At 37.4% G+C, this 15,290-nt stretch overlaps 1 protein-coding gene across 2 annotated transcripts in view; it reads left to right on the top strand.

The window, feature by feature from the left end:
• Positions 1–15,290, top strand: part of ANK2 (ankyrin 2) — a 235,942-nt gene that overhangs the window by 179,710 nt on the left and 40,942 nt on the right. For both annotated transcript variants that reach the window (XM_057704400.1, XM_057704401.1), the window contains 6 exons: positions 6,136–6,360; positions 8,107–8,205; positions 9,191–9,345; positions 11,905–12,116; positions 12,422–12,626; positions 15,123–15,219. In XM_057704400.1, the coding sequence (XP_057560383.1) occupies positions 6,136–6,360; positions 8,107–8,205; positions 9,191–9,345; positions 11,905–12,116; positions 12,422–12,626; positions 15,123–15,219 (993 nt within the window). The remainder of the gene's footprint in view (positions 1–6,135; positions 6,361–8,106; positions 8,206–9,190; positions 9,346–11,904; positions 12,117–12,421; positions 12,627–15,122; positions 15,220–15,290) is intronic.

Here is a 15,290-nt window from a genome sequence, read left to right as displayed (position 1 = left end):
CATAATTCCTTCTCTGAACATGTTGCCTCTTCCTCTCCCCTTTTGCCATTTCCTTCTGCATATACCCTGCCTCAGGATGCTTTAGTGTGACCTTACGTAGCCAGAGAGAGAGAGAGGGAGAGTGATTTATTTTCTCCAAATCATGGCCATATGGTAAAGAGAAAGTGGGTATTTTTTATTTCGCTGGAAATTAGGTGGGGTTGTGCCAAAATGAATGTAGACCTAATATGAGAGCCTGTCTTGGGCATGGGTGTCCATAGCTCAGCTTCTTTTGTGAGAAAAAGTGCCACATAGAGCTGAAAAGTGTTATTCCGGCAATCATGCAAACTGGTTGAGCTATTTTCAAATTATAGTAAAGGTTATGATTTTAAGTATCACGCAGCAGAATTTTAACTACATTCTAGGTGAACCAAAGGCTGAAAGTTTATTAATAGTGCATTTGCTTGCTAGTACTGCTTTAAATGCAACCTTTTGATATTTTGGAAATCGTGCTATAGAAGGATTCCAGCATTCTAAAACTATCCATTATTCTATATTATTTTAAGAAAATTGTTTTTAAAGTTTCTTCTCAGACTGCTGATTATAGTATTTTATCATACAGTCATCCATCATGATACTAAAGATCATCTACAAATGGGACAGTTTTAAATTTTGAAAAATTTATATCCATTCTTTTACTTTTTCTGAAATACACAGTAAATATTTTGCTTCTATACATGAACATGGTGAGTGAGAAATACTTTTTTTTGGTGATTTTAACAAGTTTGAGGCACTTTTTTCAAAGCCATTTTTTATTAGTTTTTCAGTTCATGGAATTTCGAAGATTAGGAAGGAATTAAGGAAATGATAGAGGAGAACGAGCTCGTGCTGTGGTTTTCTCACAGTGCCCCTGAAGTCAGATTTAAGGCCTCTTGCTATGTACATGTGGATCACTGAAGCACCCTGATGACATTTTTTTTTTCCTATTTTCAATCAGTAACTAACTCTGAATGCTGTAGTCTCCTCCCCATCCCTACCCCATGGTCCTGGATGAATTAAAAGTAAACCTAAGGCTTCATAACTTTTGGGGTGGAGGATATAGTCCTCAAAAGTCCAGAATCATTGTTTTCTGCTGCCTCCTCTGAAGCATGTACCTGTCTAGCTAATCAACTACATATTCCTAGGCAAGTCATCTGCATAATAATGGTGGATTGCTTTTGCTTTTATTCCTTGTAAATTGTGATAACATTGTATCTCACAATTTAGAAAACTTCAGTAAGAATTTCTACTTTGCATGATTGCTGAATTTCATTTGGAGAGTAAGACATACAATTAAAGCCAAGTATGTTAATGTGATGTTTTTTTGTCTGTACAGTCTGAAGTCAATGTTTAGTGCAGTATGTGTATACATTTTCTGCAAAACTGCTTCTTGACTGCTTTAACCATACAGCAAAAATAGTATATATTTTTTTGGAGGAATAGCAGTTTATTTTCCAAATGAGAATGCTTCTGGAATATCTGAAATGGAACATTCCAGTAGGTTGCCTAACCTAGTTAGAATTTTAACACCGGAAGGCCTTCTTAGAGTTTAAGAATTTAATCAAAGCCTCTCATTTTATGGATGAGAAAACTGAAACCTGAAGACGTTAAGTGACTTGCCTGAGGTTACAGCAATAATTCAAGACAGGGATAGATCTCATGGTAGATCAGAGCTGGATCCGGGAAATACCATGGTACTTGCTGCACCATCTTGTGCTCTGTGATAATAGTATTTTTATATTTTCTTCAAATAGTACAGTTCATGAACTAATAAAAACTCCGTGTTAAACTGCTTTAGCCAAGTTTTGGGTTTACTGTAGGTATTTCATAAATGTTAGTTTCTCTATTTTTTTAGGCATTGTATTATACTATAAGTTTTAAGACATTCAAAATATATAAGATCATATGGATGTTGGGAAAGGAAAATGGTGGGAATGAGCATTTATTGAGTTTTATATGCTTTACCCACACATGACTTAATCCCTATGCTACCTTTAAGTGGTGATATGATTGTCCCTCATTGATAGATGAGGCTTCAGTCAACACTCACAAATAGCAGAGCTGAGCTTCAATCCAGATACTGATACCTCTGTGCATACTCAATTACGTTTTTACTTCAGTTCCTTTCATCTCCAAACACTTACAGGCATTGTCTTGTCCCATCTTTAATCTCCTGAAACTATGAGAAAACCATATTTACTGATTCATCTCATGATTCACTCCTTCCAACCTTTTACTTTTTCCTATGGTACCAAAAAGACATAAATGATCTCTTACAATCTGCTTTTTGCCTTTTGAAATTGTTTTATACATCACAAAATAACTATCCACTAATTCTACTACCTATCTAAATAGTGACACCTTTTGAAATTCTGATATTTTTTGAAGAAAATGGTCAGATGCGAACCCAACTTTATGTTATAAACTATTGGGATTAACTGATTAGCATGTCGACTTTTATCTAAAAGATTTTTCATCAGCACTAGATATAAACTGGAGTCATTATTTCTCTTATTCCCTCTTATTTGAAGAAAAGACTTCTTTTAGTATACAATTCTACACAGCTTTTTAATTAGCTTTTTATTCTGCAATTACGTTATTTGAGTCTGATTTGCTTAGGGGATTTTCTTGCTAAAATTTGTAAATAGTTTTATTCATTTTGACTATCAAGTCAATATTTAGCTCTTTCATGACTTCCAATCCTTTTGTTTCTTTCTGGATATCTTTCTGATTTACTTTTCTCTCCATCTCCCTCTCTCCCTTCCTCCCCTCTCTCTTTCTCTGTCTCTCTTATCAAATAATTCCCTCAGTAGAGCTTGATGCTTTTTATTATTCTATTGCATTTAGTTATTTGATAAAGACACAAAAGCTTGTTTTTGTTGGAAATTTAATTTTAAATCTTTTCTCTGAATTATGCACATTGGCACCTAAAATTTTCCAGTTTGCTTTGTGTCCTGGTGCAACACTTAAATATAATTTTCCAGATCTGTGATGACACTGAGACCCATATGGTTAAATTTATCTACTTGCAGCTCCAGTCTTTAAGTTCTTTTATTTTACAGTTTTTGGTCTTTCTTCATGTAATTTTCACTCCTAATAAAATCATTTACTTTGGTATATTCAAACTCTTGGTTTTTGCTTACTCCCATTTTCTACTAATCCTCTATCAAGGGAAATACATATATCGGGTCTCTCATTTTGGAGCAGGAAAATGCCTGTAGAGGAATATTTAACATTGAGGACAGTCTTTCTCAACTATTCTGCTATTTTATGAGCTGAAATATCTGAGTGTAGTAATTTGAATGAGGTCTGACTGGATTGGTTGTCCAGGGACCAAGAATTAAATAACCTTCTACTTTAGCCTTCTTCTCAGTTAGAAATGAATATATACAGCTTATCACAACTTACACTTTTTACTCTTCCATTCATTCACTATTCAACAATTATTTATTAACTACCTACTATGTGCTCTATTTACATTGTGCTAGGCACTGGGGGGACACAGGGAAAAATATGGAGAACAAGGTCACTGCCATTGTGACGCTGATATGGCTCCTAAATGTGGTTTAATTCATTTCTAATTGACCAGGGAAGTAAGTGATTCTAAGTAACTGAAACATTATGTGACATTTGGGGGTTAGACTGTGAGCATCTTGGCAGTAGCGACTACATCTTTGCCTTCTGTATTCTCACTCAGTTCCTAGCAGGGCACCTGGCACTTACTAGGAGGGTAACAGAGTGTAGCATGAAGAGGAGTATGGAAATTATGGAGTAGATGAGAACAAAAGAGAATTTTAAAAGGAAGTCAGTGACACAAAATCAGAGAAAGTAATCAAACATATAGTTACTTAAACATTGTTACATCCAAGATATTCTAAATGGAGACGTTATATAGACCCTAAGCCATCACTGGAATAAATATAGTGGAAATATGATAGTGTGTAACATGAATGTGGAAACTCCCTAAATGCCTTCAAAAGTTACAAATAGTACTGAAGATTGATAATAGTAAGCAGATGTATTATAATAATTCCTTACTAGTTTGAGTCCCTGTTCTTCATCAGTGGTGCTAGTAGTCAAAAGATGAAACAAAATCAGAGAAGGTAGAGAAAGTCAGAAATGTAGCAATGAGTTTGGAATAGCGCTGGTTGAAATTTGTCACTTTTTTAATAGTTTTTATAAAAATCAACATAAATATCACAGTCAAATGAAAATAATAAAATGGAGAAGAAAACTTTATAGTCATCTAGAAGTATTACCAGTTCTTTCATTTTTTTGAGCCATTGTGCATTTTAAAAAGCAAATAGAAAATAATTTCTTAAGAATTCCTACTTAAATGCTAGTAATAAAGAGCAACCAACGTTTTCTCGTTGTGATTTGTTGAAGACCAGAAATATCCACACTTCACGACGTAACTGTTGGTGATACTCCCCAGTTTGTGCCCCATATTAACACTTAGAGGACTGGTATGAGTTGGTAGGTCTAGACCAGTCCTGCATGTGGGAAGAAGTGTGACGCCTCTTCTCCTGGTCTCATCCTGCATGATCTGCTTCAGACAGGCACTCTGGCTCCTTCACATCCATTTGTATTACTAGCAACAGGGGTTCTGTTTAATAGCATGCTTAATGAGTTCTGTGTTCTGCTCTGAAGAGGATGCCAAGATATTTTTCCTTCGCTTATCTAAAAATAACATAAATGTATTGTGTTTCTATCCTGTAACTTACTTTGATGAAATATCTTTCTAATGTTTTATATGTTGTCATGAATGCAATATCTAGGTGTGATGAATCTGGTATAGTTCTGTGCTGGTTAAGCTATCAGTAGATCCATAATACACCTATATGTTGCTTTCTTCTTTCTGTTTTGGTATAAAAATCTTGCAAATGTAAGGAGAATTGGGAAAGACAGTAATGTTACTTGTGTAAGGGTGTGCACACTGTTTGTTTGTGTCTTTGTGTATATGTGTACGATCATCAGATTGCCTGGTTTAATTTTTGCTCCTTGACAAAGTGAGTGCCTCCAAGACTTTAGTGAGTGTTATGCTAACATAGTGAGAAGAACTCAAACTAAGCTGCAGAAACATCCCAAAGAAAACAATTTCAAAGTTAAGACAAATCCTTTCTCTTAAAATAAACAAGCCAAGTCACCTTGGATCATTAGTCCCCTATTTATGAACAATTACCTTGGCAAAAAAGAAGCAAAAATAATAGAGATGGCTTTACATTTCTAAATTACTAGCTATGATTTTCCATATTCAATTTATTATAATTTAGGGAAAAACACGATGCACAGATATTCTCTGTTAGCATGAGCCCAGAGTTTTCCACTTCAAAACCCAGAATAGAGGGGATTTATAATCTTGTTTCCTGTCTGCCTCATCAGTTAGAATGGTATAGCAAAGAGATTTCTATGTAAGAAGTGAAAAAGTGCATTTTAACCAGTAAATTGGTTCTAAAACATTTGATTATTTTGCTTTTCCTCTTTTTTTAGAATGTAATCGGTTAAAAACCTGCATCCTGGGTAAGACCACGTTGGAGCAGGATGCATGTACATGGGTTTGATCTTAGGAGAAGGCCTGTGAATTTTTTTAACTCATATAATTATACTAAAATGATCTAGATAAGATGTAATTTTTAAAAGTCAAGTTGAGGTAACTTGGAAAAGCTATAATTTAGTCTTTCCTCTCTGCTCTATCCTTATATTATTTCAAAATATGGATTTTTTAGGACACATAGAAGGAAGCAAAAGTCTGCATTTATGAGAAAAGGAGACTCATCAATATACTCTGCAAAATTTCATTCCACTTTCTAAGTCAATTGGGTATATTTTTAATTTAAAATTTGTATTTAATGTCATCATTGTCAAAAAATTAGCAGAAGGCTTCTTTAGTTGCAGATCAAACATACAAAAGTTAAAACAACAACCAAACTGAAATAAAGGTATTGGGATAAAGTAAAAAAACTTTTAAGGGCAAAATTTTGGCCACCATGCATATAAATAAAAAAAAAAAGAGATGTTTTAAGAACAGAGCATTTTGGAAAAAAACTAACTTGACAAAGCTTATTTATCTGCCATCGATATTTCAAAACACATCTAACCTTCTGTTTTGATTTTTAGTTTCCTGGTTAGTTTTATGGTGGATGCCCGAGGTGGCGCTATGAGAGGATGCAGACACAATGGGCTCCGCATCATTATTCCGCCTCGGAAATGTACTGCCCCAACACGAGTCACCTGCCGACTGGTCAAACGCCATAGACTGGCAACAATGCCTCCAATGGTGGAAGGAGAAGGCCTGGCCAGTCGCCTGATTGAAGTTGGACCTTCCGGTGCTCAGTTCCTTGGGTAAGGGTTTCTGATAAACCTCCCACTTAGTCACCGATGAGCTTGTGTCCTCCCCATGAAATCACTAGGATGGAGTGGAAAAAGGTACGTTAAAACATTTTGAAAGAGGATTGGCCTCTATGAAATTTTTTAAGAATTGGAAATAGTACCTCAGTGCTTGACTCCACTTAAATGCCTTTTATTTTAAGGCATTAATGGGTTAAACACTCCGGTTAACTATTACTCTTTCTCTTGGGATGTGATAATAGCTGCTAGACTCCCAATGTAAATCATGTTTTGGTTGATGGTAGGTATTTTTTTAATCTGAGATTCAAGTGGTGAAGTCAGAGAGAAAAAATACAGTTGGCCCTTGAACAACGCAGGGGTTAGAGGTGCTGACCCTCCACAGTCGAAATTTTGCATATACCTTACAGTTGGCCCTGCCTATAAGAGGTTTGTCCACATCCCAGGTTCTGCATCTGTGGATTCAACAACTACTGATGGAGTGTGTGGTTCTGTAATACTTGCTATTGAGAAGAATCAGGGAACAACTGCACCTGCCTACTTCTTCAAGGGTCAGCTGTACTAGTCTATTCCAAACATAAATTTTTGAAAGTCTTGTATAGTTACAAAACAGAATCATTGTCTTTGCTTTGGAGAGCAGTGTTCTGTAGAGAACATCCAAAAATTTAGTCTATGAGATTTGTCTTTTCTGTTATCAAGATTGCTACCTTGAGTCTTACACTTATACTGGCAGTTTATTTAGTCATAGTGTTCATTAAGAGGACAAAATCAAGCATAACGTTCACCATGCTCATTTTAGCAATTTTGAGCAGAAATAAACATTTCTTCTTTCTTCTGTTGGTTTGTATGGCTGCTATTATATTAAGTGGTATCTCAGTATGCCTAGAAGTAAGTAGCTACTGCTGAAAACTGACAAAACAATGAAGTTTTGGAGGGGGACAAGTTTCAAAATATTTTGAAACAAATCAATTGTATTTAAGTCTTGTCATATCAACTCTCTGTGCTCAAAAACTAGGAGAAAATCCTATTAATCATGAACTCTTGCTTTGCCAGTGTCATACTGGGGAGGGGATTTCTTGCTTTAGAACTCAGGAAATGTTCTAAAGCCTTGTAATTTGGAGCAAACTATTAACAGTTTGCTCCAAATTGTGTTCACACCTGAGAAGGGATGTGTCTGCATTTCCCAATTATGGAAACCACCCCCCCCCCATGTCCTCCTATCAGAGAGACCAGAGATTTAGAAGGAGCCTGTGAAGTTCTGGGTTGCATCAGAAAATGCCATTATGGTTGGAGTAATTCCCCAATGGTTCCTTTCATTCTGTATGTACCAGGTCCTTTCCCCTCCCTCATGTGCAGTGGTTGTAGGCTTTTTAATAATCATCGGATCTGTTGAGGAATATCCATGAAAACGTCTGGCCTTGCTATGGAGTCAGAGTTTTTATTGTATTCCCAATAGCTTTGTCTTTCCTGTGGAGCATATTTTTTCCTTTTTTGGCTCAGGCCCTGGCGGTGAACCTAAGTAGGGACAGACCCGACCCCCAAGCTCCCTCCTTCCGCGTGCCTCCATTGTACACTCTGGGTCTCTGTTCTTGCTCTTTGTGACCAATGGAGGGGGCAGAACCAAATGCAGTGTGAAACCAAACTTCACCCTGTTCATCAGCTGGTGACGCTGGGGTTCTGTGAACAACAACACCTGAAGCTGACTTATGTTCTTTCTTTCACTGCTGCTTTGGATGTACTCAGTAAACTTCACCTGCCAACGGCTCCTCCCCCACTTAATGAGGGAGAAAGTTTGGTCAGCCGCATCCTTCAGCTGGGGCCTCCTGGAACCAAATTCCTTGGGTAGGAGTGACTTAAAACAAATTGATGGCTGCTGGCCCCCATTCTTCTCCTCCTTCTGCAATATGATTTCTCTTTTCGTCATTGTGCCCATGACATGTCCCTCTCTATGATTTAAATTCTGTATAACCTATCTTTAGTGGACCATTTCTGACCCTCGTGGTATGTGACTTTTATTTTTGAGTGATGTTTTTATATCTTTTCCCTTAAAGTGCTGTGACCTTCATTTTCATTTAAAGCATGAGATCTGCCTAGTTGTACTATGTGCTAGTTATGATGTTGTTATGATAAATTTGGAGTCTGTATCAAAGCAACCTGGACTGAAAAATCAAAAGTCTCTCTAAATATGGAGAGCGACCTAAAAATAGCACAATGCATGTTCTGGATCCTGAATATAATAGGCATTGGACACAATTCGGCTGCCTGCTGAGGTGCTCGTTTAGGGCCACACTGTGTACACATGCCTATTGTTTCCTTGAATGGAGAAAATATAAGGAAAAATATCCTCGAGTGCATGTCTTTCTAGTCCCCAAGTAGTTGACTTTTCTGACATCTCCTCATTTACAGCACATTAAATTACACAGCGTATGAGCCATTTCCCCTCTTAAACCATTTTGTCATTTTGCACCTTGTAGAAAACGTTTTAAGAGATTGGCGCACCTCATGGATATGCATGTACATTTCTTTTGGTTAGATGTGTTATCCTTACATTTATCAAAGGAGAAGTTCCAGAATGCCACATGCACTCACAGTGAACCATTATTGGCTTAAGGTGGCAGCATGGCCCTGAGGATTGTTGCCCCTGAGGTGGAGTGCTAGCTTCCATGGGACCATTTGCTAGCCGCAGGGCTTCAGAGGATGGCCCACTATGTCCCTGTCCCCAGAAAGAGAAGAATTCCAGGTCACTTTGCAACAGACAGAATCAAGGTGCTTGTCTTGCTATTGGTTAGCTCCTGTCCACACTGAATGTTCTGCCTTACTGTGTCAGGCCTGTGATCGTGGAGATCCCTCATTTTGCTGCCCTTCGAGGAAAGGAGAGGGAACTGGTGGTCCTGCGCAGTGAGAATGGGGACAGCTGGAAAGAGCATTACTGTGAATACACTGAGGACGAACTGAATGAAATCCTTAATGGCATGGATGAAGGTACTTCGTATTAAAGGTTTTAAAAGAACTCTGAAGTGAAAGCATGATAATGATGCATTTCTTTATGTCCTAGGGTATGTATGTGCATGTGTGTGTGTGTGTGTGTGTGTGTGTGTGTGTGTTGCCTAATTCAGCTTGGGTCTGTTCACCCTTGCACAGTGAAGCCAATCTGCTGACACTGGGTTGTGGTGAAGGAAAGTGCAGCGTTTATTGCAGGCACCCAACAAGGAGTCTAGGTCTTTTGAGCATTAGCTGCCCACACTCCTTCTTGGGCACCTGCAATAAATATCTCAGTTTCCTTCACCACAACCCAGTGTCAATAAACTGGCTCTACTGCACAAGGGCAAGCAGACCCAAGTTCGGTTCAATAGCAAATGTGTCCCTTTGTTATTTTACCACAGCAGGTATTCAGGTATGTTCCAGTGGTGATGCATTGGAGTGTACAATATATTTGCCAAGTCTTACTTTTGTTACATTTGGGAAAATAGAATTCATTAATAGTAAGTATCTCATTTTAATAGAGATACAGCCCTTCTCTATCTTTCATGCAAACTTTCCTAAAACATGAGATAGAATAGACATTTTTGTTTCATAACCAAACAAACTGATACTGGACAATAAATCCATGACTTTAAAAAATACCTAACCTGAACATTTAGATATTTAAGATACTGATTAAAAAGTGCTATGCTTTTCTATAGGAAAACCTACATATCACCATAACTGCTGCATTATAGGATAATATAATTTTTAACTTTCTATTCAGGAGATAGGAAAATTAAGTTTACTCACACTGTACACATACTTGGAACAGGAAGTTAGCTAGGATTGAATTTCATATACACACCTACACATATAGTTAAGGAACTTATTTTTCATTAGAGCTTTAATCTCTGTAAACCCCAAATCCAGCTTAGGCCATTCAGCCTCAGGCTGAAATATCTTAGTTTGATTAGAGGGAGGTGGATCATTCTTAGGCCTCCTGAGGTTGCACAGAGATGAAGTCTCTCAGTCCTGATAACTGGAGATGTGTTCCACTTTACGTAACTACACAAATAGGGCAGCTTCTTTGCCTGAGTGCCAAGAGCATACCAAAGTTTGCACAGAGCTAGACACACAGCTGTGTGGCTTTTTGTCACGTTTCATCAGTCTTCTGGGACCACTGGCTGTAGCTTCAGGTGTGGCTCATTGGTAGTAAAGTGTAGCCTGACAACAGCTGCTTTAATATTTCTTTCTGTACCCTGCTGAGGTTGAATAAGAAGAGAGGCCAGACTTATCCTATCCAAGGGGTGGATGGAAGAGGAAGTTATGCCTTCTAGATGTGTAGGTCAGTATCTTCCAAGGAAGATGAAAAGATCAGGATTCTTACTGATAAAGCTTGTTCCATGCAGTATTTAGCTGCTTCTACTCCTTGGAACCATTTCTTTTGTTTGTATTAATTTGAGATATTTTCCTCTGAGATATTTAGCTGTCATTAATACTGCCCTCTTGTCCTTGGATGGGGACCCACTCTTATAACTTTTTGACATGTAAAAAGCTCATTTTAAAACAGAGAATTGGATTTGTGTATTTTTATGTTCGTTATGTGTGGAAACCCAATCTTTTATAAGTATAAACTAGTATCTGCCAATGTACAATCTTCAATCATGAATAATCAGATCCTGGGACTTCTGACTTTTGCTATCTGGTTATATTCAATAGTCAGTAAAAGCATGGTTGCTGTTCATGCCTCTATAAGAATTGTAAATGCTTTCTAAAAATGAATAATGTTCCATAATCCCTTAAAATTCAGTGATCCACTTAGTTGAAATTTTCAGCATTTTAAATCAGTCAGGTTTATTCTATTGCCATGCATATCTACACTAATACAATTTATAAAGAGCCCATTTTTGCATTCTTCTGATGTTAGATGATCTGTTTGGTAAGTTAATGGTTTCAGGGGAATATTGAAACCCTGAATTTATAGTCACTGATTTTTTTTTTTAATATCCACAATGATTATCTCAGAGACAACCATGCCACTGGAATGAACACACAAACACAAATCTTACCCTTCCAAGACAGATTTTATTCCTGCACTACTCCCCTGAGAACTGCAAGGGCTATATTACTTCTTAAAGCCACAATAACTGGTCTTTGAGCTCACTTTGAAATTTGCAAAGAAAAGGAGCCCATAACCAATTTTCTCTCCATCACATTGAGTCAAGAATAGAACAGGTTCATTTTCATTCCAGGTTTTGCCCTCAAACCCCCTCATTTACAAAGGCAGCCCTGCAATACTGCGTCTGGAACTGGATGCTTTTCTTTCACAGCGCCCTGGAAAGACCTAGTTTCCATAAAGAGAGAAAATGTGCCAACTAAATGCTGACAGGTCTTGAAAGATTGCAGTTGTTTTTCTGGTGTTGTTAGGATAGCCTTTCTTTTAAATTTTTCCTATTATTTAAAAAAGAAGGTGTTTTGCTACCATACCTATTCACTATTAACTATGCCAGTGAGTCTGCTAGAATGCTTTCAGAAGGAAATCCTTGCTATATGAAGACGGGTCATTTCTTGTCTCAGTGCTGGATAGCCCGGAAGACCTAGAAAAGAAACGGATCTGCCGCATCATCACCCGTGACTTCCCACAGTACTTTGCAGTGGTGTCTCGCATCAAACAGGACAGCAACCTGATTGGCCCGGAGGGAGGCGTGCTGAGCAGCACAGTGGTACCCCAGGTGCAGGCCGTCTTCCCAGAGGGGGCGCTAACCAAGCGGATCCGTGTGGGCCTACAGGTATGCCCACATCAAGATGCAAGTTAACCGAATGTGGATTTTATTCCAGTGATTAAAAATCAGCTTTTCAAATGGGAATTAAATGGTTAAAGAATCAAATCATTCCTGGGTGAGGAAAAGCTGCCCTTAGAGATCATATGTCTCTTAAAGTTTTAGCTGAGTGTTTGGTAACAGTAGTCAACTTTCAGCTGCCGTATTTGAAGCCACAAAACTGATTTATGAAATAAAAAGCAATACATTAAGAAATTTGACATGGAATATATTAATATATTGTTTATCTTAATATTTTTCTCTTCTTTTAAAAGGCTCAACCTATGCACAGTGAGCTGGTCAAGAAGATCCTAGGCAACAAAGCTACCTTCAGCCCTATAGTCACTTTGGAACCTAGAAGAAGAAAATTTCACAAGCCAATTACCATGACCATTCCTGTCCCCAAAGCTTCAAGTGATGTCATGTTGAATGGTTTTGGGGGAGATGCACCAACCTTAAGATTACTATGCAGCATCACAGGTGAGTCACATATGACTATTATAGTAGAAAGTTCTGAAAGAAGAAACTTAGATCGTTGTAAATATTAAATTACTTTTGTCATAAGATGCCTGCAGGGTTATATGCATTAATTCAGGAAAAGCACTCTAACTAGGGGAAAGGAACTAATATTTACTAAATAAAGCCCATGTGTGAGACTTTTAGACACTTCATATACATTGTCATTTTTATCTCCACAGTAGCCCTGTGAGAAAACTTTAATCCCATTTCACTGAAAAGGAAACCAAGATTGAGAGAAGTTCTGTAACTTGCCTGAGATTATACCTTAAATATCTAGCAGAGCTGAGATTCAAACCCAAGCCCATATACCACAAAACACAAGCTTTAAACCTTCATTGAAGACATCATTCCTATACCTGTTGAAAAATAAATAATATCTTGAATAATTATACCCAATAATTCAAACTTTTCTATCCAGGAATTGGTTATGTCTTTATCATTGATCTGTTGAACTAATTTTTGGAAAAACAAAATGAAGGTTTTTAATGATCAACTAAATTTTGGTCCTTTCAACTGGGAGTTGTAATAGCTCTCAGTCAGCTACCAAACTCCATAAAGACATTCCCAGAATGTTCGTTGTCTCTGCCCAATAATACCACCACAAATGGTGAGAGGTAAAAAAGCCACACAAGTAACCTGTGTTTGAACTACATAATCTGACTGATAATTTCCATATGTAACTGCATGGTATTGGCATTCAGTAAATATTCATACTGTTGTCAGTAGGAGTAATAACCATCTCTGCTTGCTTAAGTATTGTTAGAATTTTTTTTTCATTTCTCCTTCATATTAGCAAGAATGTTTACCCTTATTCTCTATCTCATTCTTCTTTCTTATTAATGTTTTTTCTGTACTCTTGATAGCAAACCATTGAGACTTTAACCCATAAGTTTAATAATATGACATAATTTTAAAGTACATGGACTGGGACTTCCTAGGTGGCACAGTGGTTAAGAATCGGCCTGCCAATGCAGGGGACATGGGTTCGAGCCCTGCCCCAGGAAGATACCACATGCTGTGGAGCAGCTAAGCCCATGTGCCACAACTATTGAGCCTATGCTCTAGAGCCCATGTGCCACAACTGCTGAAGCCCACGCACCTAGAGCCTGTGCTCCACAACAACAGAAGCCACCACAATGAGGAGCCCGTGCACCACAATGAAGAGTAGCTCCCACTCGCCACAGCTAGAGAAAGCCCATGTGCAGCAACGAAGACCCAACACAGCCAACAAATAAATAAATAAATAAATAAGTAAATAAGTAAATAAATAAATTTATAAAAATAGAAATAGTAAAGTATGTGGCCTAAAATGAGGGCAGTGGGAAATCACATGCTTCACTTATGTCCTCTTCCCAATTACTCATTTCTGCTTATTACCTAGCATTCCTGGGTATCTTTCCCATACTTTTTGGTCCATGTATACATGGTCAACCTTCCTATAATGTGCAATGTAATAGCATGGATGCAAAGCAAGTCAGATTGAAAAATATCCATGGCACGCCCTGCCCTTGTAGATGACCAAATGAAGATACCACATGGGCCTAGACATGATCTAATCTAGTTATTCCAGCCCTCTGTCTTCAGATGGAGTTGTACTAAACAATTTCTTTATTAATTTTTACAATTATGTTAACCTAGGTGTTTGGAATTTTTGTGTTTTGCTCTGTTATATTTTATAATTCTGCTTAGAATGTGTATTTTAGAGGCCTCCTAGAATGTGTTCCATGACCTTTGTTTGATAACTCATTCCCTTCTTTAAGAAACCTTAGAGCCAAAATATGTTTTCATCTCAAACATATATTTCTCCTGCAGTGCTTGAAGACAGTTTTGTCCTTATCTGTGCCAACTTAAGTTCTCAGTAGAAATGAAAGTCAGCATCACCCTCCGTAGTGATTTGTCTGTGTACATAGGTCACCTTTGGCATTCAATCATTTATTTGTTCATTCACTTTGCACTCTTTATTGAGCTCTTAATATTTTCCAAGCCTTAATTTTTTGCCAGCCTTCAATTGCAAATTGAGAGGGCATTTTCTTTCTTGAAAATAATTGCATAAAATATGAAGTTAAAGAACAAAAGAATATTTGGATTTTTTGTTTTAACAAAGCATTTAGCTCCTTGGTTGGTCAAAGGATCTTTTAAAACCATCAAGTGTATACAATTCAAAATTATCTTCAGAGCCTGGCAATTACAATAAAAGCTTTAGGTGTCAGGCAGGGAATAGAGCACCTAATATTTGAAGCAGTTATTCAGATGACCTCCCTTAAATTTAGTTCTGTGAAGTGTGGTGTTTGCTGTTTATTTTCATTGTGTCATTTTTAGCATGTAATTTTTAGTCATTTTGTTTCCAGTGTGTTATCCTGAAGGGTGAGTGAACATAGCCAGAACCACAAAGACTTTATTCTACAATGCAGAGTCTGGAGTTTTGCCTAATTTTTTTCAACAATCATATTATTTCAGGTGGAACCACCCCTGCTCAGTGGGAAGATATTACAGGAACTACGCCATTAACATTTGTCAATGAATGTGTTTCCTTTACAACCAATGTGTCTGCCAGGTATGCTTATACTGCACAGAAAAACCAATATGAAATTCTGTGCTCCCCAATGTCTTTTGTTTTATTTTGTT

The sequence above is a fragment of the Hippopotamus amphibius genome, chromosome 13 (genome assembly GCF_030028045.1).
Source record: "Hippopotamus amphibius kiboko isolate mHipAmp2 chromosome 13, mHipAmp2.hap2, whole genome shotgun sequence".
NCBI lineage: Eukaryota > Metazoa > Chordata > Mammalia > Artiodactyla > Hippopotamidae > Hippopotamus > Hippopotamus amphibius.
The sequence above is the reverse complement of the archived record's forward strand: the minus strand, read 5'-3'. Positions and strand labels throughout refer to the sequence as shown.